This window comes from Salmo salar, chromosome 03 (genome assembly GCF_965601325.2).
Source record: "Salmo salar chromosome 03, fSalSal1, whole genome shotgun sequence".
In the NCBI taxonomy this organism is placed as follows: Eukaryota; Metazoa; Chordata; class Actinopteri; order Salmoniformes; family Salmonidae; genus Salmo; species Salmo salar.
The window spans coordinates 44,221,795-44,248,985 of record NC_138293.1 but is presented as its reverse complement, the minus strand read 5'-3'; the positions used below and the strand labels follow the sequence as shown (position 1 = coordinate 44,248,985).

The window sequence follows — 27,191 nt, the reverse complement described above, 5'->3', positions numbered from 1 at the left end:
CATATACTGTAGGTCCTTTGTTTTTTTGTCAATATCAGGCAAGTGAGCTGTACAAATCTTAACAGGGTATTTATAAGTCACACTCTTAGTCTTGATTTATAAAGACTATGTAGTCTCTCATGAAAGATGAAATATTACACAACGCAAGGTTTGGTTCTGGGTACCGAGAATAATAAGACCGACTGGTCAGTTGTCATTCTCATGTTAACTTTTTTAAATGAACACACAAAAATATCTGCATATTCAGTCACTTAGTTCTGTCTACTTGATGTGTAGGCCATTGTTGTATTTTGGATAATGATGCATACAATGTAACGAGTTAATTTTATGATGTACAGTTATGTTTTTTGTACTCTAGTTATAGTATTTGTATATACTTTGACTGGCTGATGTACAGCTAATTGCCTATGAGGGATAATAAAGATGATCTATTCTACTTTAAACTATCAGTGATGGTCTACGACAACACATGACATTAGTCTCGACTCCCAAAGAAAAGAAGATTCACGACACCAAAATGTGACACTACAGAACTTTACTTGAATTTGATTCAAGTTCATTGTTTATACAGTGTATATTTACAAGATCTGAAATAAGGGCGGGAGAAAAAAAACTGAACACGAGATATACAACTGAGGTATTAGCTAAAAGCAAGTACAGGTATGTCGTCATCATTTACTAGTAAATATCAATTATGATCAACGGTTAAAGATGCAGTGTCCTCTGCTTAAAAAACATTTTATATCACAACATGAGGTAGGAGAACAGTGTCTCGTTTCATGCAACAAAAAAAACAAACGTCTCAATCACACTGTATCGTTGTTGGCAACATGGTATGCAATGGTCATACATAGACACTCACTGCCGTACAGGTTTCTGAATAAAAAAAATGCCATAAAAAGATAAAATTTCTTCTTTAAACTATGATTTGTCAGGTGTAGCCTACTAACTTTAAACTGAAAACATGGCATGTTTATCCCAGGCATACATAATATTAAGAAGCATTTCGTGTAATCATTAACAAGGTGGGACCTAGCTAGGATAAGGTGTAATGTCCTGGCCAGGTCCCACGCTTGTAAATAAGAAGGGTGTTTGTAAATAAATATCCAACTACAAAGCATAAATGGAAACAATTGATCTAGCATTATTTCACCGATCCAAAATCCAACTTGTTGCCATTGGTAAAGAGCGCCACTTCTACACTTCATCGCCTTCTTCATTAAAAGGGATAGTTCAGCAATTTTCTATATCTAAAAATGTTGTTTTTTTTAAATAAAAAAAAATATATATATAAAAAATAAAAAAATTTAAAAAAAATTAAAATAAAAGTCGTTGAACAGGGTACATTTTTAGATATATAAATTGCTGAACTATCCCTTTTATGTCTGGGAACAATCCATTGGGGATGCATGTAAAAAAAAAAATATATATATAATGGAAATGATAGTTACTGTTTAGCTGTGCTTCTGAAGCAAGGCCAGGACCAAGCCTAATGGTAATGGTCTAGTTAGTAGTGAGTTGGGCAAATTGCACCCCTTTAAAAACTGTTTTTTAAAACTCTGTACAAAGCACATCTGTCTTAGGCTGTGTCCTAAATGGCACCCTATTCCCTATATAGTGCACGACTTTTGACCAGGGCCGTAGGGCCTGGGAACAAAAAGTTGCTTACTGTGTAGGGAACAGGGTGCCTATTGGGACACAATATTAGTTCTCATAACAATGCGAATGCAAGAGGGCCCAGCCCGCTGTGTTATATAGTATTTTAATCCATTGTATCCATCATATCATTATTATGGCATTTAACTAAAGTCAATATAGAGCGCCCTCTTGTATATAAAATTAAATTTACACGAACAGAAAATAAAATACAGAAATACATTAGATACCCCAGAACGATTGTTAAAAAACAAAATGCAGTAGACTGTAGAGATAGGTAATTATGGTGATAATAACAAACCAAATACTGATTGATCTTGTGATGTAAACACAATGCAGTTAAAGACTCTATACCCCGAAGAGGACAACTGTCTCTGTGTGTTGGACAAAAACGAGGACAACCACAGTTCTACTTGAGAATAAGTCTCTCCCTTCTTCATAGCTACTGTGCTTCAGTCACTTTCAAATCGATAGCATACAGTCAGTCAGACACAAATACATGCGCTCAGACACAAACTCGACACACACACACTTCTCTCTCATCTTTGCAGAATATAATGAGGCTACATTTGTATGGTAGCTGGACTTTAGTTCTATTTAGCCATCTTCTTCTAAAGCCAGAAGTATATTTCAACGGTCAAACTAGCTCAGATGCCCTCAGTCATTGTGTCTCCTTGCTAGTAGTGAGACAGATCAACAACTTGTAAGTTGGAGACACTGGTGGCATCCCAAATGGCACCATATTCCCTATATAGTGCACTACAAATCGGGAATAGGGTGCCATTTAGGACAGGCCCCCCCTTTTTTTTTTTTTTTTACAAAAACGTATCAATTGAGTGGCTCAGTGAGAAGTAAGAAATCATTCACCTAACAAAACAAATTAGGGGTATCGATCCACTCGTTATATGCTAACTTTAATTTTGTTTGTTTTCAGTTTCTTTTTTTTATAAACAAATGTTCGGTGCATTTTCAAATTGTCTGGGATGAGGGTTTAGCGTACAAAAAGGGAAGGTATTAAGGGAGAAAGATTATACATCATTAATACACATCAGTGTATCAAGGTGAAGTCATCCACAAAAGAAACAAATGAAAGCAATCAGTTCTGGGGAAGTACTGTAACAATGCTCTCTCTTTCCTATTCAACTCTGACCTCTGTCCTGTGTCAGGTGGTCACATCTGAACACCATGCATTTCAACTCCCAACAGCAAGTTTACATCCTTTAAAAAGGTGCAATATGACATCATCGTACACAGCAGAGCGACAACAAATTCAAATCTGCCACTTTTGGTTAGTCCCAATGTAGGCATGGCTCAATTTGTTTTGAAAGAGCCAAGTGTCAATCTTAAATTAGGTTGTTGATAATGTGTTAACAGGAAGTCACTCCGCTGCGTAGTCATACTGCTTTCGTGTCCCTTTAACAGGGTAAACAACAAGTTAAGTGAATCTTTGAAGAAGTCAGAGTTAACAAAAACATCAGGGCTGTTCAGAGCTTCAGGCCTGGTCCAGTTAATATTATAATAACCTTTAAAAGATCATCCCATAACACAGTAAATATATTAAATGACTAATGTATGTACAAAGTGAATATAAATCTTTAGTTAATACATTAAATATATTTTTATTTATTTCTTTTGTTTACAATTTCCAAGAAAGGTTTATATGGAACAATGGTCGGTAGAGAGCATACATTTGCAGTATGGATTGGATTTTTCTGCATGTGAGTGAACTTCACGTCACACACCAAGGGTGTTAGTTTCATTGTTGTTTTTTTTCTCCTCATGAAAATAACTTTTTGTAGCTTAGTTGAAACTCGATTACAAAATAAGACCTACTATACTTTAGTACTCTGGCAGAGCATTGAGTATGTTGTAGGGAATTCTCTTTAGAGATCTGCATTGAACGGTTGAGCACAGTGGAATGTCTATCAACTTGCATGTACAGCAGATGCATAAAAACGCAGCTTGGAGTTAAAGCCAAGGCCAATACCTCTTTTAAACAACTATTTACACGCTGCCTGGCTCCGAGTCTGCCTGGGAGGCTATAAAAGAAAGACTGTCTGGCAACTAGACAAAACCCCTGTTCTGTGTGTGTACGTTTGTGGGAGGGAGAGATGGCGATGTGTGTGATATATATATGTGTGTGTGTGTGTGTGTGTGTGTGTGTGTGTGTGTGTGTGTGTGTGTGTGTGTGTGGCAGAGAGAGGGGCTCCTGTACCAGCTCCCCGGGGGCAGGAGAGAGAGAGGCCCCAGACTATAGAAACTGCCCCAATTCTGACAGGACAAAAGAGGCTCCCTTCTCCTCCTCATCACCCGCTCCCGGCCCACCCAGCCCGAGAGAGAGAGGAAATCAGCCCCCTGCACTACCTCAATCCCCTTTATTCCTTTTTCTCCCCGCCTGACTGTCTCTCTCCCACTCCTCTCTTCCCCCGCCTCCATTTCTCTATCTGCTTGACTGTACCTCCCTCCCTCCATCCTGGTCTTTCCCGCCTCCCTCTCGGGATCTGTTTGTTCAGTGAGATGGAATAACGCGGAGGGGAAAGAGGGAGCAGGGGCCTGGATCCAAGGCAGCAGCCAGCCCACACCACACTGTGTCTATCTGCACTAATTCCTTTCACCTGTGACCCACATTCCACCAAGCAGACAGCTAGGTTCTGCTGCTCTCACGAGAAGGAGAGATGAGAGGATGGCAAACACACCAACTGCTGCCAACAGGGAAATCAAAACTAAAACAGGACAAACTACAGATTTCTACAAGGAAATGTGGTGTGTGTGTGTGTGTGTGTGTGTGTGTGTGTGTGTGTGTGTGTGTGTGTGTGACACGTCCTATCAAAACAGACCGAGCCAGACTAGTTCAGGGGTTTGCTGTTGTTCCAGACCACCACAACCTCAGCAGTCCTCAGAGTCGCATCACTCATATGTCTTTACATCTTAATATCACATCACTTCAGCATTTTCAGTAGCCTTAACAATGACGACTGCAAATGCTCTGTACAATAACGTTTTCATATACCTTTGTTTTACACATTTAGAACTTTTCTCTTCTTTCCATGAATAGCTATAAGGAGTACAAAAACAAACAAAGGTGAAATGAAAATGTCTGTCAATGCAGTCTCCTGCTGTGTGTGGCTGGTAGCTGGTCCAGAATGGCTGGGCTGGGTGTATGTACAGAGATTGAGAGCACCCACACGGGCACCATCTTGGCTCCAGTTGGCGTGCAAGGTAGTAGTAGACAGAGCGACTGAGCGCTAGTGTAACCACAGTTCAGAACAGAGTCGAGGGGTGCAGGAGAGAAGTGTCTTTCTGTCTGACTGACTTCCCGGGCTCTATGGGGGCGACAAAACATCAAGTCCAAGAAGATCCAAGGAAGGAAGGAGGGATGGAGGAAAGGGTCCTAAAAACATCCAACTCCTATCGGTCTGCCAAGCAGTCATTAGTTTGTTGAGTAAAACTATAAATTAAAACAAACATATCCTTCCCAAAATGTAAATACTGTTTAAGGATAGGGGGGTGTGGGAAGGAATAAAAAAAAAACAACATAAAACTCATTTGATGTGATATTAAATAAAAACCAACGAGAGCTCATTTTCCAAGGAAGTAAAAACGAGGGAGGGACGAGGAAGGAAACGGGTGAGACAGTGGAGAGAAGCAGCCTTGGGGGACAGAGTACTCTGTCTGTCTGTCTAGGGCTGCCGTCTCTCCCAGCAGGGGGTGAGGGATGAGGGATGAGGGAGTGAGTTGGAGAAACAAAACAGAGGGGGTTTGGGGGGGGAGGGAGACAAATGGAAAAGGGGAGTTTCGTGAGGGGCTACTTCTGAGCGTGGCCGTTCTGCTGCTCGAGGCCTGCGATGTGTCCCTCTGTGTGGGGTGTTTGTGTGGAGGGGGTGGGGGGTGAAGAGGGGCTCGCTGTAGCAATTGTGGTGGCCGAGGAAGACGAGGAAGAGGCCGTCTGGTCCATCTGGTGTTTGAGCTGAGAGATGATTCTCTCCAGCTTCTCCCGGGCGTCCCGCTCCCTCTTCAACTCCTCCTGGAGCTCCTCCCTGTCAGCCTCCGCACCATCCAACCTCCCACGCAGCTCTGCCAGCTATAAGACAAGGAGGAAGAAAGAAGTAAGAGAGATGAGGTCAGGTTAGTCTGAACTGTCTGAACAGCACACAGACACTCACACACTCGGACACACACACACACACCCAGACAGTCTAAGCCAGACACCAAGGCTGAAGGAGCCAGCAGGACAGGAGGGGTTTGTGTGTGTGTGTGTGTGTGTGTGTGTGTGTGTGTGTGTGTGTGTGTGTGTGTGTGTGTGTGTGTGTGTGTGTGTGTGTGTGTGTGTGTGCGTGTGCGTGTGCGTGTGCGTGTGTTACATTCCTCCCTGAGCTGAGCCCAGCAGCACTATCTGAAAATAAAGCTCTGTACTGGAAACCCAAACAAAGACCCAGTGTCCTCTACCCCCCACACACACCACTACAGTGTCACAAACAGATATGAGGAACAGATATGAGTATATTTTCCCAGAATGACTAAGTGTTGTGTTGTCTGAGGTCAAGCAGGATGTGGTGGTGTGTGTGTATCTCCAGTGCCTACCTGGTTGGCGTAGTGTGCCTCCTGGTGTGTGTGTATGTTGTTGTCACACACACAGCTCTGCTGTCGCAGCTGTTCGAGCCTGTGCTCCAGCTCCCTCTGTTCCTCCCTCACCTGCCCCAGCCTCTGGGTGTGCTCAGTGTGGACCGCCTCCAGTTCACTCTGCAGCTCACGCTGCTCTGCAGACAACTGCTGCAGCCTGGCTGCCTCGCCTCCACGCAGCGCCTCCAACTCCTAGAGACGGAGGGGGGATGGTCAGTTACATAGCTCTAAATTACAGTATATTACACACACAGAGACAGAGGGAGCGAGAGATAGACACAGAGAGAGAGAGAGAGATACAGGGGATGGTCAGTTACATAGCTCTAAATTACAGTATATTACACACACAGAGACAGAGGGAGCGAGAGACACAGAGAGAGAGAGATACAGGGGATGGTCAGTTACATTCCCCATAAGCAGTTCAGGTCATTGAGGTGTACAGGGACATACTAAATGCTTTTGAAATGCTGTCCTATACCTGATGCGTGATAAAAAAAAATGCAACATGTTGAATTCAATGAATTGGGGGGACTCAATATTTTCAAGACAACCTAACATCTTGGTTCTTTGGTCTTGAATCAGGAGTGTTAGTGCTGGGCAAGAACTAAGAAGACCTGAGGAGTCCCTGATGAATAGATTGAGAAATATTGTTTTAAGCTATTGACTCTCTGGCTAAATCTGTTTCTATGGGTGGAGTAGACAACCTCTAGTTGTCTCACTGTGTGTCTTGTGTCTCACCATCTCTAGATGCAGCTGTTTGTGCAGGGTGGAGTGCAGTTTCTCCTGCTGTCTGCTGTACATCTGAACGATCTCCACTACGATCCTGTCCTTGTCATCCTCACAGCCTGAAGACAGAACATCTTTACTCCCCAGCGCCGCTACCGATGACGCTACCGCCGCAGTCACCACGGCTCCCACTACAGCAGAATAACTCTTGTTGCCGGGGCTGGTCTCCATGGAAACTGACTGCTGGCGCTCCCGGTCGGCAGCGGAAACGACGCGCTGCTGAGACTTGGTCTCGTCAACTACAGGAGAGGCGTGGAGATCTGAGGAGGGAGAAGGGGGGGGGGGGGGGGAGAAAGAAGGAGAAGAAAAAGAAGAGAGGGAAGTTGAGAGATGGAAGCAGTACAAAGTCTCATCCACCTACACAGCATAGTCAACCCACACACATGCATGTGCAATGCAGATATATGGATAAATACACACATCCTCCCACACAGCTGGAGAAGAACCATTCACCTAACAACCCGACACCACAGTCACCCACACAAATGGTCCCTTATGCACACGCACTTCTAGGGCTGAATCCCCAATGGCACCCCTATTCCCTTTATAGTGCACTACTTTTGACCCATAGACTTTTGGCCCATAGAGCTCTGGTCAAAAGTAGTGCTCTATAGGGAATAGGGTGACATTTGGGACGTGACTTGGGACTTTAACGCACTAATGTATTCATGTGTGTGTGTGACAGGAGGGTGCAGCAGCATAGCTGATTCATCCATGTGTGGCTGTGTGTGTGTGTGTGTGTGTTTACGCGTCACGCGTGTGTGCGGTACTGACCCATAGCAGTGTCTTGGTGGCCGTGGGTCAGTCTCCTGCTGTAGTGGTGTTTGAGCAGCACCCCCAGTACCTCAGGGCTGACCTCCGGCTGACCCCTCAGAGACACGTTAGGAGCCACCATCTTATCATATGTATACAGGAAGTGACTAGGGAGAGAGAGAAAGAGAGAGCAGACGTTATCAAATGTATATACAGGTACAGAGTTACAGAGAGACACATGCTCACCGTTATTCTACATATACCACTTGTGCATTTTTGGCATCCAAGTTGCACTAAAATGGATATACATCAGTTATGGTAACACTCTCTTTAAAGCTGCAATATGTCACTTTCTGAGAAGCCACGCTGCTTCTTAACACACTGCTTGCTTAACCTGGAAGTCATCCGCACCAATGTGGCCAAACCCTCCCCTAACCCAGACGGCAATGGGCCCAATTGTGCTCCGTCCTATGAGGCTCCCGGTCACGGCCCCAGGACTCAGCACTGCAGTGCCTTAGCCCGCTCAGTAGGCCCAAAACGATTAGAATTTTAGCAACCACGAAATGGCAGATCGACTTCTGCATAGTGCACACCTTTAATATGGAGCAAGTTCTCACAGGCTAGCGAGACTCACTGGTGTTCTAGAAAACACTCGGTTGTAACGTTGCACTTCAGTAACGACCATTGTAAAAACCACCGAATGCGGAGAAACCAGCTTTGGTCTGGTCATGTCTGAGTCTGAAGTCTAAGGCAGACATGTCCTGTCGAGCGGTCAGTTATAATCCCATAGTCTAGCCTGCCTGTTTCCTCGCTGTGGTCACATGCTGCTCTGCCATGCCTCCTATAATCCAGCTAGTCTCCACATGAATCTGGAGCCGATTACTGATCAGAAGACCACAAAAAGTCACATTGGCACGGGCCCACGGTCGGGTCAACTGGAGGCAGGGTAAGGGACAGAGCGGGGTTTCAGCACTGCTCTAGTAACGGTCCCCGAGAGGATGTTGGGAAAGTTACTTGGAATGGATGCTCAAGGGCCAGGTCTTCCCAGGAGGAAGACTGGAGCTAGCCAGTCCCCAGGACTCTTGGAAGATTAGCCTCCATTGTGGGCTAAAATATATCGAAATAGGAAAACAAATGTACCTGGGATGGACCGTGGCAGAGTGGCCAGGCTCTTCCTTAATGTGGGGGAACAGGCGGTTGAACATCAGAGTAGCCTGGGCTTTAGCCTGTAAACAACATAATAATACATTAATACACATGTTAATATACTGTAGATAAAATAAATCACACAAAGATAAAACCAAAAATAAGTTTATTAATTATCATATAAAACCTATATCTGAATGTCAATGTTTGTAGCTATAATTGTGTGTGCGTGTTTGAGAAGATTGTGATAAAAACAAATTGATTTTTCAATGGCTATATGTGTTTAGGGGAGGGTGGTGTGGGGGTTGAGAGAGAAGGAGAGAGAGCATGGCGTGCTTTTTCAAACAGGAGAGTGTTTTAGGGGCTGACCTCAGTTTGTGTGGGGTTACGTGGTAAGGGGAAGTTGGGTTAGGGCCGTAGGGGGTTCGAGGAAGGTTAGGGGGAGGGGTGAGTGTAGTCAATTCAACCTGTTACATCGTCAGCAGTACACCGCTTCCTCTGTGTGTGTGTGTGTGTGTGTGTGTGTGTGTGTGTGTGTGTGTGTGTGTGTGTGTGTGTGTGTGTGTGTGTGTGTGTGTGTGTGTGTGTGTGTGTGTGTGTGTGTGTGTGTGTGTGTGTGTCTGTGTGTGTGTGTGTGTGTGTGTGTGTGTGTGTGTGTACCTTGGTTGCTGCATCGCTGTCGGACAGTTTACTGTTAGGAGAAACCAGAGGCTCAGGAGGACGCGATCTCCTCACCTGGCTGTCCCTGTCCTCATCTTCCACCTTCTGAAACACACACACAGACAGAGAGAGACAGACAGAGAGACAGAGAGAGAGGAGGAGGGTTAGATACTGGAGAGAGAGCGAGACGGGCCTCTGTTTTATGGCACCGGTTAGACAGAGACTTCCACTCTTTTCAAGTCATTATTTTCCAGGACTTTTCAATTATTTTTTTGGGGGGGGAAACAGCATTAACTGCACACACAGGCATCAGTTGTTTTATGTCTGGGGCTACAACAAAAATGTCTGCCCCTCCCAGCCACGCAGTCCAATCTCGCTCTGCTGGAGCTGCTGCCGGTTGTGTGCGTGTGTGTTTTTATCCAGGTCACTCTCAGCAAGAGGCCATGAGTTAATGTGTTTATGCTCATCGCGGACAGACAGGGCTGACACACACACACACACACACACACACACACACACACACACACACACACACACACACACACACACACACACACACACGTACTAATGCAACAGGACGGTTCGCAGCTCAATAACAACTCTAACACGCAGCCAAGGGAAGGAGGGATGAAGAGCGCGAGAGAAGCGTGAGAAAAGCCAGTAGTAGGTAAGAGAGAGAGGTGTATGTGTGCGTTTACATGCATGTGTGGTGTGTAATGTACTAATGCAAAAAAAAGAGTACACCTTCTCACCTGAGCCAGTGTGAATATTCCTGAGTGTGTGTATGGGGTGCGCTGTCTGTGTCTGAAATGGTTTGCTGTTTTTCTCAGAGGCAGTGCACAATGCAGCAGAGGTGGGGGTGGGGGGTGGGGGGTAAGCAACAACAAATCAGCCACTGCAGTGGTGAGGCAGTCTGTCCCTCTCTCTCTCCCTTCCCCTCTCCCTCGCTCTTTCCATCACCTCCATCTCCTTCTCATATTAAACCAGACAAACACCATCACCAGGTCAGTTAGAGGCCTCTCCATGAGGACAATACAACTCATTACAAAGCTGTGTGTGCGTGCGTGTGTGTTTTCAGTCAATCAGGAGTCCCAGGGAGAAACAGGGAACCATTAGAATTCGGTCCTGATGTGACACACATCCCCGAGGGCCCTCACAGTGTTCTACAGGAGCACCAGAGCATACTGTCAGGCTAAATCACGGCCTGGTAAGGCAACTCCACCGCCGCTAACTGCAAGGCTCTACAGAGGGTGGTACGCTCAGCCCAACGCACCATTGGGTGCTCACTGCCTGTACTCCAGGACACAGCTGTAACCCTGTGCATGTGACTAATAAACAAAATTAAACATATACATACACACAAACGGATTATTGCGTGACTCTGTACTGTGTGAGCATGTGTGCTTATATACCTATATATACACACAAATAGCTATGTGTGAGACCCCCAAGCTGTATGACAATGTGGATTAGTATTCTAGGCACAGGAACAGCTCTCCCCTACTGTTATAATCTAAATCAAATCAAATTTATTTGTCACATACACATGGTTAGCCGGTGTTAATGCAAGTCTACCAGCCACAAACACACACACTGCCAGGGTTCATGTCTCTACTCCACATCTCATCCACTGCTGAGGAGGGTCAGACCAATGATATACATGTATTCACTAGATGAATGACAGGGGGCGCTGTTCTGAAGGCCATACTGTTCTGAAGTCACCGTCCGCCAATAATGATACTCCCAAGGAACAGCCTCCATAAGAATTTACGGTATTTCAATGTAATTTTTCAAGGACAAAAATACATGCATTTAAGTATTTCTTTGTTGTAGTGGGGACTCTAAAATGTTTTTATATTTTCTATTTTTATTGAGAAATGATTGGCTTCTTTCAGTTCATACAATACTATGTATTTGTCTCTGTAATGAAATAAAATATGTATTTATCTTCTAAAAAAACACAATGTCGATTACTATAATGTAAGCTGGAGAAGTTAATGCATGAACCCATAATAATGTTTTCAACACCGCTGACCAATTTAAGATCAACCGGATGTAAAATACTCCCCAATGAAGCCAGTAAAAATAAACTGCATTAGAGTCAAGAAGACCAATAGTTAACTCTAAGTATAATGAACCTAGGAACTCGTTCACTCATAGACTGTAAAAGAAAACCCAGGCTCACTGGTGGCCTTTTTGTATTCATCATGTAAGGTACTAGGCTGGCTGCTAACGTTAACTACATTCATTGTCAATGCACAACAGTGGTAAAAGGACAATTAGAAAAAGCAGAAGAACAGCAGTTAAATTGTACACGTATAACCATTTCATCCATGCTTAATAACATCAACAATGGGTTACCATTTTTTCTCTACCTCATATTATAAACCCAGCAATGCAGACATGGACGTAGGCTACGCGGAAATGTTCCAAAATACAATTAGTGGGTAAATATTGTTCTCAAAAGCGCACCGCACCTGTGAGCGGTTTCATGTCAGAGATTAAAATATCCATTAGAAATTAAAAGAGGGGAGATCTAAAGATGCATAAACTAGCATGGGTTACTAATATGACTAGGATTATCATCAACTAGCAGGGTTACTAATATGACTAGGATTATCATCAACTAGCAGGGTTTACTAATATTACTAGGATTATCATCAACTAGCAGGGTTACTTATATGACTAGGATTATCATCAACTAGCAGGATTACTAATATGACTAGGATTATCATCAACTAGCAGGGTTGCTAATATGACTAGGATTATCATCAACTAGCTGGGTTACTAATATGACTAGGATTATCATCAACTAGCAGGGTTGCTAATATGACTACGATTATCATCAACTAACATGGGTTGCTAATATGACTAGGATTATCATCAACTAACATGGGTTGCTAATATGACTAGGATTATCATCAACTAACATGGTTACTAATATGACTAGGATTATCATCAATTAGCAGGGTTACTAATATGACTAGGATTATCATCAACTAGCAGGGTTGCTAATATGACTAGGATGATCATCAACTAGCAGGGTTGCTAATATGACTAGGATTATCATCAACTAACATGGGTTGCTAATATGACTAGGATTATCATCAACTAACATGGTTACTAATATGACTAGGATTATCATCAACTAGCATGGTTTACTAATATGACTAGGATTATCATCAACTCACAGGGTTACTAATATGACTAGGATTATCATCAACTAGCAGGGTTACTAATATGACTAGGATTATCATCAACTAGCAGGGTTGCTAATATGACTAGGATTATCATCAACTAACATGGTTACTAATATGACTAGGATTATCATCAACTAACATGGTTACTAATATGACTAGGATTATCATCAACTAACATGGTTACTAATATGATTAGGATTATCATCAACTAACATGGTTACTAATATGATTAGGATTATCATCAACTAACATGGGTTACTAATATGATTAGGATTATGCCTTTGCTGCTGGACAATAAAAAAAAGTTGATTTGAAAACCAAAAGAACATGAGAAAAATGCTTGTTTCAATGGCATATTAGGTGTTTATCAAATAATTCCTCAATATTTCTATGGTCCAATGTTGGCTAGGCTACTTTGAAACAAAGTAAGACCAACTTCATAAAATTACACAAAATGTCCAGGTTTTAAACAATTAAGTTTCTGGTTACATAGTTTTGAAATTCTGACCGATTTATGTGCGGTGCGCAACAGACATCCCCACAGCATGATACTGCCACCACCATGCTTCACCCTTGGGATGGTGCCAGGTTTCCTCCCGACGTGGCACTTGTCAGGCCAAAGTGTTCAAGCTTGGTTTCAACAGACCAGAGAACCTTGTTTCTCATGGTCTGAGAGTACTTCAGGTGCCTTTTGACAAACTCCAAGCAGGCTATCATGTGCCTTTTACTGTGGAGCGGTTTCCGTCTGACCACTCTACCATAAAGTGCTGATTGGTGGAGTGCTCCAGAGATGGGAGAACCTTCCAGAAGGACAAACATCTCCACAAAAGGAACTCTGGAGCTCTGTCAGAGTGACATAGGGTTCTTGATCACCTCCCTGATCAAAGCCTTTCTCCCCCAATTGCTCAGTTTGGCAGGGTGGCCAGCTCTAGAAAGAGTCTTGGTGGTTCCAAACTTCTTCCATTTAAGATTGATGGAGGCCACGGTGTTCTTGGGGACCTTCAATGCTGCAGACATTTTTTGGTAGCTTTCCCCAGATCTGTGCCTCGACACAATCCTGTCTTGGAGCTCTATGGACAATTCCATTGACCTCAGGTCTTGGTTTTTGCTCTGACATGCACTGTCAGCTATGGTACCTTTATATAGACAGGTGTGCGCCTTTCCAAATCATGTCCAATCAACTCAGTTTACCACAGGTGGACTCCAAGTTGTAGAAACATCAAGGACAATCAATGGATACAGGATGCACCTGAGCTCAATTTCGAGTCTCATCGAAAAGGGTATGTAAAATGGGGGGGGGGGGGGTTCAAATAAATGATAAAACATTTCTACAATCCTGTTTTCGCTTTGTCATTATGGGGTATTGTGTGTAGATTGACGAAGGAAAAGGCTGTAACGTAACAAAATGTGGAAAAAGTCAAAGGGTCTGAATACTTTCCAAAGATAGTTTCGTTCCTAAAATAAAGGGATACATGTATATAAAAAAAGAAATAGTTTCCTGATCTTTCTTATGTCTCAGATATATGACAGACACTTCAGAAAAAACATATTTTAGATTTTTTGGGGGGATATCTGTTGTTCCATATAGTGAATATATTATTCAATGCATTTGTATTGGCTAATAGCAGTAATGCCAAATTCATTCTTTCACCCAATAATTATTCATATCTTTTTGATACTTAAGGGGTCTTAAAATTCTAAATCAGATAGCTAAATGATCATTGGCATGACCATCTTAAAACAATTCCATATATTATCCTAGAACCCCCCTCCCCCGAAAAAGGGGCCAGGAAAAGACAGAGGAGCTGGTCTCTACAAGGAAGTAAAACTCGGTTTGGGTTAGCATTCTCCCTCTCCCTCTCTCAGACAGAGAACAAGGGAGGAAAAGACACACACACAGCAGTCAGTGGGTCCGCCCTGTCTGCAGTCTACCACATCCTGTTCCAGAGCTCACTGTTGTTAGAGCAGTATCAGAGTTCACTGTGTGTGTGTGTGTGTCTGTCTCACACTTCATTCTCTCTGTGCCCTAAGAAAAACATGCCGAAAGAACCCTTGTGACTGTCTGGTTAAACACACACACACACACACACACACACACACACACACACACACACACACACACACACACACACACACACACACACACACACACACACACACACACCTGTTCCTCTGTCTCTTTCCTTCAGACACAAACACAGGAAGGAAAAACAAAAGCAGACAGACACACAGATAAAAATCAGTCACGCCACACACAAACCGACAGATAAGGACAGGTTTGTTCCTGACCAGAGTTGGCTGCTGGCCCGAGGCACATTTTTCAGGCCACATGGGCACTGTCTAGACGCCCGTCATCAGTGGCAGCGTCACACACACCCCGTCTGCCCCTCCCAGCCACTCAGTCCAATCTCTCCCTTCTCAGCCATCTCCAGGCTGAAGACTAGTTTCCTCTAGTCTGCAGACTAGTTTCGACTAGATAATTAATTACCCAGCTGTCACTGCTTACCTCTGAGTCATCTCAAAAACACACACACACACACACACACACACACACACACACACACACACACACACACACACACACACACACACACACACAGAGTGGGAGGACAGGACAATGACGCACCTTACAGTAAGCACACCACAGTGTACACACAAACGTAAACAAACAGTAAAGGGAGAGACAGACGGACGGACAGGACAGACTCCAGGGGATATTGCTTTGGGAGTACAGTACAGTAGTATTTCTCTAATGGATGTACAAACGGAGGAATTGATTCCTGTCAGTCAGAATCCCATCTGATGATGAATCTGTGTCATGTTGTTGTGATGATGAGAGGAGAGAAGCAGAGGGCATGCAACACGCAAGTGATGCACTCAACACACACACATCCATGAGTCATCAGGCTACAGAGCTACAGGAAGCAGAGCAGTGACGGGGAGGAAGTGACCCAAGTGAGAAGGCTGGGAGCTGTGTCTGTGTGTGGACAGATGGCCCTGACCCTCTGCCCTCTCATGCCCACGGGTACCATAGCCTGTGTGTGTGTGTCACAGGAACCCTGATGATGCCACTACACAGAGTGTGTCACTCCCTCGAGCATGCTGATAATGGCCCCACGTCCTACAGTCCAGTCGCAACACAGTAACGTACATTAGGGATGTGACAGATGGAGAGAAAAATCTGAATGTTTAAATAAAACACAAAAAAAGACTGGTTTTCCACTCCGTTCATGTCACTTGCCTTTCTCTGCCATTTCTCCAACTTAACGACAATGACGTAGTGGTGGACACCTTGCACATCGACTCCTATTTCTGAGTTTCAAGATTAGTTGCCGTACTTCCGAGAACACAAATACCTGCATCTTTCATAGCGAGCTAGAGAGGCTCGACCACCAGGCAGTCAGTGCACTAGGCCTATCTATCGGCAATCAAAAGCTGGATCTTGCAATTTCGTGGCTTGCAATGTCTCTCAACTTCAGTAAAGCAGGGCCTATCGTCAATGAATAAGCAAGGATATTGAGATGAGCGAGATGCAACACGACGCTCTCACACAGTACCTCCACACAGGTTCACTTCACGCTGTTCACCGCATGGTAACCAGGGCACCAGAACAGTGGAGAAATTGAGCCTACCTTCAACACTAAATTGTTGCGGAAATTGAACCACTATACTGTTTACTTTCTGCATCGACATCAATTTTCTTTTTTTTTTCTCTTCTTAACGTTAAGGATCCGTTTAAATTGTCAAGCCCCCAACGTGCCCAAACTATACAGGATTGAACCCTCATGTCCTTGGATGACACACAGCTGTGCGTATAGTGTCTCGGTGATGTGCAATAGGCAGTGTGTGTACTATCCGTTTATGACAACAGAAACAACAGTACTGTATATTGACTTCTTCTAAAGGCTGTTTTCCTCAGCTACCTCACGACTAGAGGCCTGACTGTCAGCACCCAGTTGGGTAAGGAGGGAAAACAGTTCTATTCTGGGAGCCCAAAAGGTTGGATGAGATTCTCCTGAGGTTCCTAATGACAAGAGGGGACACGGTGTAAGTGCAGCTAGCTCGCAGAAGATCCTCAGCCTCTATCGCCTCTGCTTTCAGGCTTCCTCGTGTTTTTTTCCAATAAGCCATAGTGATGAACGAGACTTTGTAGTAAGGTAATGCGAGACTGTTGCTACTGTAACTAGCAAGCTTCAAATTCAAACACATTGGCAGCCATGTTGACATGGGAGCTACCAACCGAAATGAGGACAAACTTGCTTTCATTAAAACAAAGGACATGAGAGCAACCAGCAACCACCACGCATACCATTTACACACATAGACAGTGTGAATACCCAATCACACACCACCACCACCACCACCACCACGGGTGCGTCCCACATAGCACCCTATTCAGAGCCTAAAACAAACTTTTTGGTCCACCAGCCACTGTGGCAGGTAGACAACAAAAAAAGAAAACCAGCCACTCGGATTTCTTACCAGCCAAAATAATTTGTCATAATTACACCTTTTTGTTTTACATAAAAGGGATGAGCATGCTTTGTAATGTTTCTTAACCTGTTATGGCTAGGGGGCAGTATTTTCACGGCCGGATAAAAAATGTACCCAATTTAATCTGATTATTACTCCTGCCCAGAAACTAGAATATGCATAGAATTATTAGCTTTGGATAGAAAACACTCCAAAGTTTCTAAAACTGTTTGAATGGTGTCTGTGAGTATAACAGAACTCATTTGGCAGGCCAAAACCTGAGAAGATTCTGTACAGGAAGTACCCTGTCTGACCATTTCTTGGCCTTCTTGATTATCTCTATCCAATACAGGGGATCTCTGCTGTTACGTGACACTTCCTACGGCTCCCATGGGCTCTCAGAAGGCGGCAAAAAGCTGAATGATATCGAGGCAGCCCCTGGCTGAAAAACATTAGCGCGTTTGGATAGTGGCCAGTCACAGTACTATGAGACTCAGGCTCGTGCACGAGCGGATCCCATGCTTTTATTTTCTCTCTCTTTTGTACGTAAACACGCTTTCCCGGTCGGAATATTATCGCTTTTTTACGAGAAAAATGGCATAAAAATTGATTTTAAACAGCGGTTGACATGCTTCGAAGTACGGTAATGGAATATTTAGAATTTTTTTGTCACGAAATGCGTCGTGCACGTGACCCTTATTTACACTTCGGATAGTGTCTTGAACGCACGAACAAAACGCCGGTATTTGGATATAACTATGGATTATTTTGAACCAAACCAACATTTATTATTGAAGTAGAAGTCCTGGGAGTGCATTCTGACGAAGAACACCAAAGGTAATCAAACTTTTCTAATAGTAAATCGGAGTTTGGTCAGGGCTAAACTTGGTGGGTGTCTAAATAGCTAGCCGTGATGGCTGGGCTATCTACTCAGAATATTGCAAAATGTGCTTTCACCGAAAAGCTATTTTAAAATCGGACACCTCGATTGCACAAAGGAGTTCTGTATCTATAATTCTTAAAATAATTGTTATGTTTTTTGTGAACCTCCCCGGAGGTTTGTGGGGGGTATGCTAGTTCTGAACATCACATGCTAATGTAAAAAGCTGGTTTTTGATATAAATATGAACTTGATTGAACAAAACATGCATGTATTGTATAACATAATGTCCTAGGTGTGTCATCTGATGAAGATCATCAAAGGTTAGTGCTGCATTTAGCTGTGGTTTTGTTTTTTGTGACATTATATGCTAGCTTGAAAAATGGGTGTCTGATTATTTCTGGCTGGGTACTCTGCTGACATAATCTAATGTTTTTCTTTCGCTGTAAAGCCTTTTTGAAATCGGACAGTGTGGTTAGATAAAGGAGAGTCTTGTCTTTAAAATGCTGTAAAATAGTAATATGTTTGAAAAATAGAAGTTTTTGTATTTTTGAGGAATTTGTAATTCGCGCCACGCCTATCATTGGATATTGGAGCAGGTGTTCCGCTAGCGGAACGTCTAGATGTAAGAGGTTAAACAATACATGTATTACTAGTAAGAAGTGATGTGGTATATTGATACATTTTATTTCCTTTTTTTGTAACCTGAGTGTCACTGACGAGACAAAAAAATTCAGCTGCCACTTTAAGGGCGGGAGGTTACCATGGCAACGAGGGCAGGGCACTCAATCCCTCAAGTCTTTCAGTAACAGTGTGCTTATGAGGTAGAGAATCTGACCAGTAGCCGATGCGTCTTCACTAGCAGTTGAAGTCAACTCAAACATTGGAAAACAACCTTTCTTGTGAACAAAACAATGTAAATAGCCAAGACACACAAGGATAAAAAGTTTCACTTTAGTACTTTTGAGAAAATTACACTAACTTTCATGCCTGTGCACAGCGCTTCTAAAAATGAATCTTCAGCAGAATCAGTGTGCACAGCTCCCCAGCCAGGCAGTGTGGCTGTGCACTATATATACACAGTTGAAGTCGGAAGTTTATATACACACCTTAGCCAAATACATTTAAACTCTGTTTTTCACAATTCCTGATACTTAATCCTAGTAAAAATTCCCTGTCTTGGGTCAGTTAGGATCAACACTTTATTTTAAGAATGTGAAATGTCAGAATAATGGTACAGATAATTATTCATCACATTCCCAGTGGGTCAGAAGTTTACATGCACTCAATTATTATTTGGTAGCATTGCCTTTAAAAATGTTTAACTTGGGTCAAGCGTTTGGGGTAGCCTTCCACAAGCTTCCCACAATAAGTTGGGTGAATTCTGGCCCATTCCTCCTGACAGAGCTGGTGTAACGGAGTCAGGTTTGTAGGCCTCCTTGCTCGCACGCGCCTTTTCAGCTCTGCCCACAAATTTTCCATGGGATTGTGGTCAGGGCTTTGTGATGGCCACTCCAATACCTTGACTTTGTTGTCCTGAAGCCATTTTGCCACAACTTTGGAAGTATGCTTGGGGTCATTGTCCATTTGCGACCAAGTTTTCACTTCCTGACTGATGTCTTGAGATGTTGCTTCAATATATCCACGTAATTATCCTCCCTCATGATGCCATCTATTTTGTGAAGTGCACCAGTCCCTTCTGCAGCAAAGCACCCCCACAACATGATGCTGCCAAACCCGTGCTTCACGGTTGGGATGGTGTTCTTCGGCTTGCAAGCGTCCCTCTTTTTCCTCCAAACACAACAATGGTCATTATGGCCAAACAGTTCTATTTTTGTTTCATCTGACCAGAGGACATTTCTCCAAAAAGTACAATCTTTGTCCTCATGTGCAGTTGCAAACTGTAGCCTGGCTTTTTTATGGCGGTTTTGGAGCAGTGACTTCTTCCTTGCTGAGCGGACTTTTAGGTTATGTCAATATTGGACTCGTTTTACTGTGGATATAGATACTTTTGTACCGGTTTCCTCCAGCATCTTCACAAGGTCCTTTGCTGTTGTTCTGGGATTGATTTGCACTTTTCGCAACAAAGTACGTTCATCTCTAGGAGACAGAACGCATCTCCTTCCTGAGCGGTATGACGGCTGCGTGGTCCCATGGTGTTTATACTTGCGTACGATTGTTTGTACAGATGAACGTGGTACCTTCAGGCGTTTGGAAATTGCTCCCAAGGATGAACCAGATTTGTGGAGGTCTACAATTTTCTTTCTGATGTCTTGGCTGATTTCTTGTGATTTTCCCATGATGTCAAGCAAAGAGGCACTGAGTTTTAAGGTAGGCCTTGAAATACATACAGGTACACCTCCAATTGACTCCAATTATGTCAATTAGCCTATCAGAAGCTTCTAAAGCCATGACATAATTTTCTGGAATTTTCCAAGCTGTTAAAGGCACAGTCAACTTAGTGTATGTAAACTTCTGACCCACTGGAATTGTGATACAGTGAATTATAAGTGAAATAGTCAGTCTGTAAACAATTGTTGGAAAAATTACTTGTGTCATGCACAAAGTAGATGTCCTAACCGACTTGTCAAAACTATAGTTTGTTTACAAGAAATTTGTGGAGTGGTTGAAAAACTATTTTTAATGACTCCAACCTAAGTGTATGTAAACTTCCGACTTCAACTGTATTATAGGATTAGTAATTCTGTGTGATTTAGCTACCAGCGATGAAACAAAACGACAGAAACACTTTGAAAACAGCTACTGCTTCATTCATTTCGCTAGAAATATGCTCATACTTGACTGCGAGTGAAATGCATGCGCTGTGGAGCCCTGACCACCCACCAACGTGGCTGGCGAAATATACAGATTACCTGCCAATTCAAAAATCTACCAACATTTGGCAGGTGGCGGGTGTTAATTTTAGACCCTGACCCTATTCCCTTCATAGTGCACTACTTTTGACCAGACCCTAATGGGCACTGGTCAAAAGTAGTGCACTATAAAAGGCATCATTTATTTAGGATGCACATCGTCGCTTCCCAATGGAGATGACAGCCATTACAGAACCTGCTGCAGATATAGGAATAGTAAAGTGGAGCGAAGAGGATTCCTTTAATGGAATGGAATATGGCCTTATCCCTCTTCCCATGTTTGCATCATGTATAATGGATAGATAGATGGTGGAAGGAGAGTAGGATGGAGAAAAGAGATGTACAGAGACTAGAATATGTGCAGTTTTAATATGTTCCTGTGTGTGTTGTGTGTGTGGTGTGTGTGTGTGTGTGTGTGTGCGCGCACGCACGCACACACACACACACACACAACACCCCTCAGGTTGCTCTGGGAGACTAGACACTGGGCAGTTAATCTTCTCATTGGTCAATGCATACATGTACTACTAGCTACACATTATTATTCTGGTCTGCATCCTAAAATGGCACCACATTCTCTATATAGTGCACTACTTTTTGGCCGGGGCCCATATAAGGCTGTATATAGAAAATAGGGTGTCTTTTGGGACACAACCCTGCTTCCATGGTAACAACCTCATCTCCATGTTCTCCTCTCAATCCTCCCACCTTCCTTTATGTTGTTGGAGCCAGCTCTGTCTGTCTGTCGACTTTAGGTAGTGAGACAAGGGAACAGGCGTGTTTGTGTGTGTTTAGTCTGCTGCCTGACTGGCTGGTTGGCTCTGGGCTGGAGTGCGTATGAAGCAAGCTGCAGTTAGAGAACCCCTTCCCCCTCCCCCTGACAGGGCCCCTCGCTGCCAGGAACAACAGAGCAGGAGCATAGCTCTATGGAGAGAAGTGAAGTTTCTCTAGTAATTCTACGGCGCATTTCCATACAGGATTTACCTCAGTGTATTACCCAAGAGCTATCGAAACACAATTTCCCTAGTATAACATAAGGGTGTATACTATGGGTGTAACGGTACTTGTACCGTACCATTCAGACCGTGAACCTGAACGAATACAATAAAAAAAGATTTACAAAATAAAAAACACTAGGCACCAGGCTATGCCTATGCTGCGTTGTAGGCCTAATGCCTCGAGTAAATCTGAGCTGAAAAAACACGTCAGGTTATTCCGTTAAAACTAGAGCTAATGCGCAAGTCGTATTCAAAACTATAATCTTAATTGGCACATTACATTTACATTTTAGTCATTTAGCAGACGCTCTTATCCAGAGCGACTTACAGTAGTGAATGCATACATTTCATAAATTTTTTTCCCGTACTGGTCCCCCGTGTGAATTGAACCCACAACCCTGGCGTTGCAAACACCATGCTCTACCAACTGAGCCACACGGTACCACATTTCAAACTGTGCTTTTGTGAGGCGCAGCCGGGAACTGGTTCTGTACGATGGTGAGTAGTGGGGTTGATAAACCAGGAGGATTCTCAAATCAGCATTTAAATCAACAGTTTGGGAAAATGTTGGCTTCCCAGTAGATTAAAATGGTGATGGACAGAGTTGAGGATAAAATAATAACAGCATGTCGCCACGCTCAATGAGAATAGCCTCTGCAGCTGTCAACACTTCCAATATGTTGACACATTTACGCTGACATCCCCCCGAGTATACCAGAGAAAGACGGAAACGCAAAAAAACGACGGTCTCCCCTCTGCATTCAAGCAGCACTTGCCAGCTGATTCTGACCAGGCCAAAGAAATTAAAAGGGTGATAGCTAGGCGGTTTATATACTGCTCCAAAAAATGAAGGGAACACTTAAACAACACAATGTAACTCCAAGTCAATCACACTTCTGTGAAATCAAACTGTCCACTTAGGAAGCAACACTGATTGACAATAAATTTCACATGCTGTTGTGCAAATGGAATAGACAACAGGTGGAAATTATAGGCAATAAGCAAGACACCCCCAGGTGGAGACCACAGACCACTTCTCAGTTCCTATGCTTCCTGGCTGATGTTTTGGTCACTTTTGAATGCTGGCGGTGCTTTCACTCTAGTGGTAGCATGAGACGGAGTCTACAACCCACACAAGTGGCTCAGGTAGTGCAGCTCATCCAGGATGGCACATCAATGCGAGCTGTGACAAGAAGGTTTGCTGTGTCTGTCAGCGTAGTGTCCAGAGCATGGAGGTGCTACCAGGAGACAGGCCAGTACATCAGGAGACGTGGAGGAGGCCGTAGGAGGGCAACAACCCAGCAGCAGGACCGCTACCTCCGCCTTTGTGCAAGGAGGAGCAGGAGGAGCACTGCCAGAGCCCTGCAAAATGACCTCCAGCAGGCCACAAATGTGCATGTGTCTGCTCAAACGGTCAGAAACAGACTCCATGAGGGTGGTATGAGGGCCCGACGTCCACAGGTGGGGGTTGTGCTTACAGCCCAACACCGTGCAGGACGTTTGGCATTTGCCAGAGAACACCAAGATTGGCAAATTCGCCACTGGCGCCCTGTGCTCTTCACAGATGAAAGCAGGTTCACACTGAGCACGTGACAGACGTGACAGAGTCTGGAGACGCCGTGGAGAACGTTCTGCTGCCTGCAACATCCTCCAGCATGACCGGTTTGGTGGTGGGTCAGTCATGGTGTGGGGTGGCATTTCTTTGGGGGGCCTTACAGCCCTCCATGTGCTCGCCAGAGGTAGCCTGACTGCCATTAGGTACCGAGATGAGATCCTCAGACCCCTTGTGAGACCATATGCTGGTGCGGTTGGCCCTGGGTTCCTCCTAATGCAAGACAATGCTAGACCTCATGTGGCTGGAGTGTGTCAGCAGTTCCTGCAAGAGGAAGGCAAGAGGAAGGCAGGACTGGCCCGCCCGTTCTCCAGACCTGAATCCAATTGAGTACATCTGGGACATCATGTCTCGCTCCATCCACCAACGCCACGTTGCACCACAGACTGTCCAGGAGATGGCGGATGCTTTAGTCCAGGTCTGGGAGGAGATCCCTCAGGAGACCATCCGCCACCTCATCAGGAGCATGCCCAGGCATTGTAGGGAGGTCATACAGGCACGTGGAGGCCACACACACTACTGAGTCTCATTTTGACTTGTTTTAAGGACATTACATCAAAGTTGGATCAGCCTGTAGTGTGGTTTTCCACTTTAATTTTGAGTGTGACTCCAAATCCAGACCTCCATGGGTTGATAAATTGGATTTCCATTGATTATTTGTGTGTGATTTTGTTGTCATCACATTCAACTATGTAAAGAAAAAAGTATTTAATAAGATTATTTCTTTCATTCAGATCTAGGATGTGTTGTTTAAGTGTTCCCTTTATTTTTTTGAGCAGTGTAGTTTTACAGTCTTTGGTTTATAGTGGCGGATATGCGCCCATTCTCAGTGGTTGAGAATAGAGGGTTTCAGCACCTCATGAAAGTGCTCGAGCCACATTACAAACTTCCCTCTTGCACCCATTTCTGCAAACAGATAGTACCTGCTTTATATAAGCAAGCCAAAGTTTTTATTGAATTGGCCAATGCACCATGTGTTGTGTTAGCCCATCACATTACCCCAGAATGGGAGACATACCGTGCTACAGACACGCAACCTTTATGAGAGTCACAAGTGCACATCTGGCATGGTCAGTGCAATCCTGGATCGTCACTACCCTGAACCCTAACCTCTACCCTTACCATAACCCTTCCCTAACCTTAATAATTTTAAAATGTCAACTTCAAGGATACCGGATTGCACGGACCCATCTGGCACTGAAGGAAGCAGTGTCATGGTGCGTTCGTAGCCAAGTGGAAAGTGGGAATTTACCACATACAACTGGGAAAAATCCACTTTAACGGCCCTCAAACTGGTAATTACTAGTGGGAAACTTGTCATTCATCCTGAGCACCCACTTCTCCCACATGGTGACCTCTGACGTCCCCTACTAAGGAAATGGACTCTAACAGCATTTACTGCAGTTAAATGCAACAAAACATTGTTTATAAAAAGCAATCTATTAATGTGTTTTTTTTAACTCTATAATTTGTTTACAAGCATAATAGCTGTACTTTTAGTTTATGGTTGACAGTTTGTTGGCCATTAGCCAAATCGGCATTTCTCAATGAGTTCAAAATCACATGAACGCATCCAACTGGTACTTACAACTTCACATCTGGTAAATTCCCACCTCCCACATGGATACAAACACAGCATCAGAGTGGAAACTTGAGGCACATTATAACAATCCGGTCTCAACAGACAATGCTTCTTGCATTGTGACTGCGGAAAATTGTCAGTGGCATTTCATTTTCCAGCTGTACCGAATCGTGACCCAAAAAACGCAATATGTACTGAACCATGGGTTTGGTGAACCGTTACACACCTAGTGTATACACTGTTACAGTCGAAAAACATCATTACAGACTTTCCTTAGTTGGGGCTGTTCAGAAATAACGTAGTGACTCATTAAACATCTACAGCCACAACTGTGAACAGGTTGTTATTACAGCAGAGGGCAAATAAATAAAAAAAATTAAAAAACACAAAAAAAAAAAAGGACTAACACGTCCACACGGTGGAGGGGGGAGAGAGAAAGAGGCTGGCGCGCAAGATGGAGACATTTTTAATTTTTTTACCTTTATTTAACTAGGCAAGTCAGTTATTATCAATGACGGCCTAGGAACAGGGGCAGAATGACAGCTCGGGGATTTGAACTTGCAACCTTTCAGTTACTAGTCCAACGCTCTAACCACAAGGCTACCCTGCCGCCGCACACAGGGGCCAACCCTGGGAGGAGGAGGGCTGGGCCCTGTGCGATTGGCTGAACATGAGGGTTGTAACAGGCTGAGCATTTCGTTCAGACGAGGTCTTGTGAGGTTAGTCTCCCCCTGAACGAGGAGAAGAGAGCAGAGGAGCAAAGAGGGGGAGGAAAGAAGAGGGAGGAAAGAAGAGGGAGAGGAGAGCAGGGTTCATACACATGTTGACAGATGGAATTTCATGACTTTTCCGTGACTTTTAACCAAATTTCCATGATCAACAATTGGCAGCGTCTCTATGTATTTACAAAAAAAGTATGTGTATTGTGGTAACAACACTGGGAGGCTGCTCTGTGATGCCATGTACCATCTCCTGTCGTTGTTGTTAGTCAACTGTATAACACACACACGTGGTCAACCCTAAGGCTGGAGAGCTACTGGGTGTGCAGGCTTTTGATCAAGCCCTGCTCAAACACAAACACATCAGAGACAGTTTACGAAGGTCCGGTTGAGCAGCTCATTTCTAAAATGTGGTTTGTTAGAGGGGGACTATGATAAAAGCCTGCACACCCATTAGCTCTCCTGGAGGACGGTTGACCAACCTTGATGTACAGTACCAGTCAAAGTTTGGACTCACCTACTCATTTAAGGGTTTCTTTATTTTACTATTGTCTACATTGTAGAATACTAGTGAAGACATCAAAACTATGAAATAACACATATGGAATCATGTAGTAACCAACAACAACAACAAAAAAGTGTTAAACAATTCAAAATATATTTTAGATTTTAGATTCTTTGAAGTAGCCACCCTTTGCCTTGATGACAGCTTTGCACACTCTTGTCCGACTGTCTCTCTCTCCTTGAGGAACAGCCCACACATCTCACAAACACATGCTGGTGATGCGCACAACCAGACGGGCTAAACTGTCATTCAGATCCTGGCTGATATGTTGATTTTTATTTGATTGATAAAATATTTAAAAACTTTGCCTAAATAACTGATATTAACAGAAATTAAATTCATTTCCATTACTTTTCGGATTTGATCATTTTCCTAAACTTTTCCAGGCTTGGAAAACACCATTTTAAAATTCCATCACTTTTCCATGCGTTTCCTGGGAGAATAGTGGGAGATGAGAGGAGGGGGGAGGAAAGGAGTAAAGTGGCTTCATAACATGCTGCTGCATGAGGGTTTTGCATGTCTGAGCTGTGCGTAGAGAGAAAAAGTGAGACAGAAACAAGAGAGTGGTCTCTGCTGAGTTTATGTAAGCATCGACTTATCGTCTCGTTTCAATGCTTATTTTGCTACGGTCTTCTAAATTGGGCCCTCAGGGACGTTGACTGTTTAAA

General features: G+C 43.7%; 1 protein-coding gene across 1 annotated transcript in view; it reads right to left on the bottom strand.

Annotated features, from left to right (window-relative positions):
- Positions 1–518: 518 nt before the first annotated feature.
- The window catches only part of LOC106600502 (ski-like protein), a 38,437-nt gene continuing 11,764 nt past the window's right edge, over positions 519–27,191 (bottom strand). Inside the window, exons 3-8 of the mRNA XM_082973516.1 lie at positions 9,622–9,726; positions 8,956–9,041; positions 7,837–7,982; positions 7,015–7,322; positions 6,238–6,468; positions 519–5,737 (exon numbers count right to left, since the gene is read on the bottom strand). Coding sequence (XP_082829642.1) covers positions 5,462–5,737; positions 6,238–6,468; positions 7,015–7,322; positions 7,837–7,982; positions 8,956–9,041; positions 9,622–9,726 — 1,152 coding nt within the window. The 3' untranslated portion in view covers positions 519–5,461. The remainder of the gene's footprint in view (positions 5,738–6,237; positions 6,469–7,014; positions 7,323–7,836; positions 7,983–8,955; positions 9,042–9,621; positions 9,727–27,191) is intronic.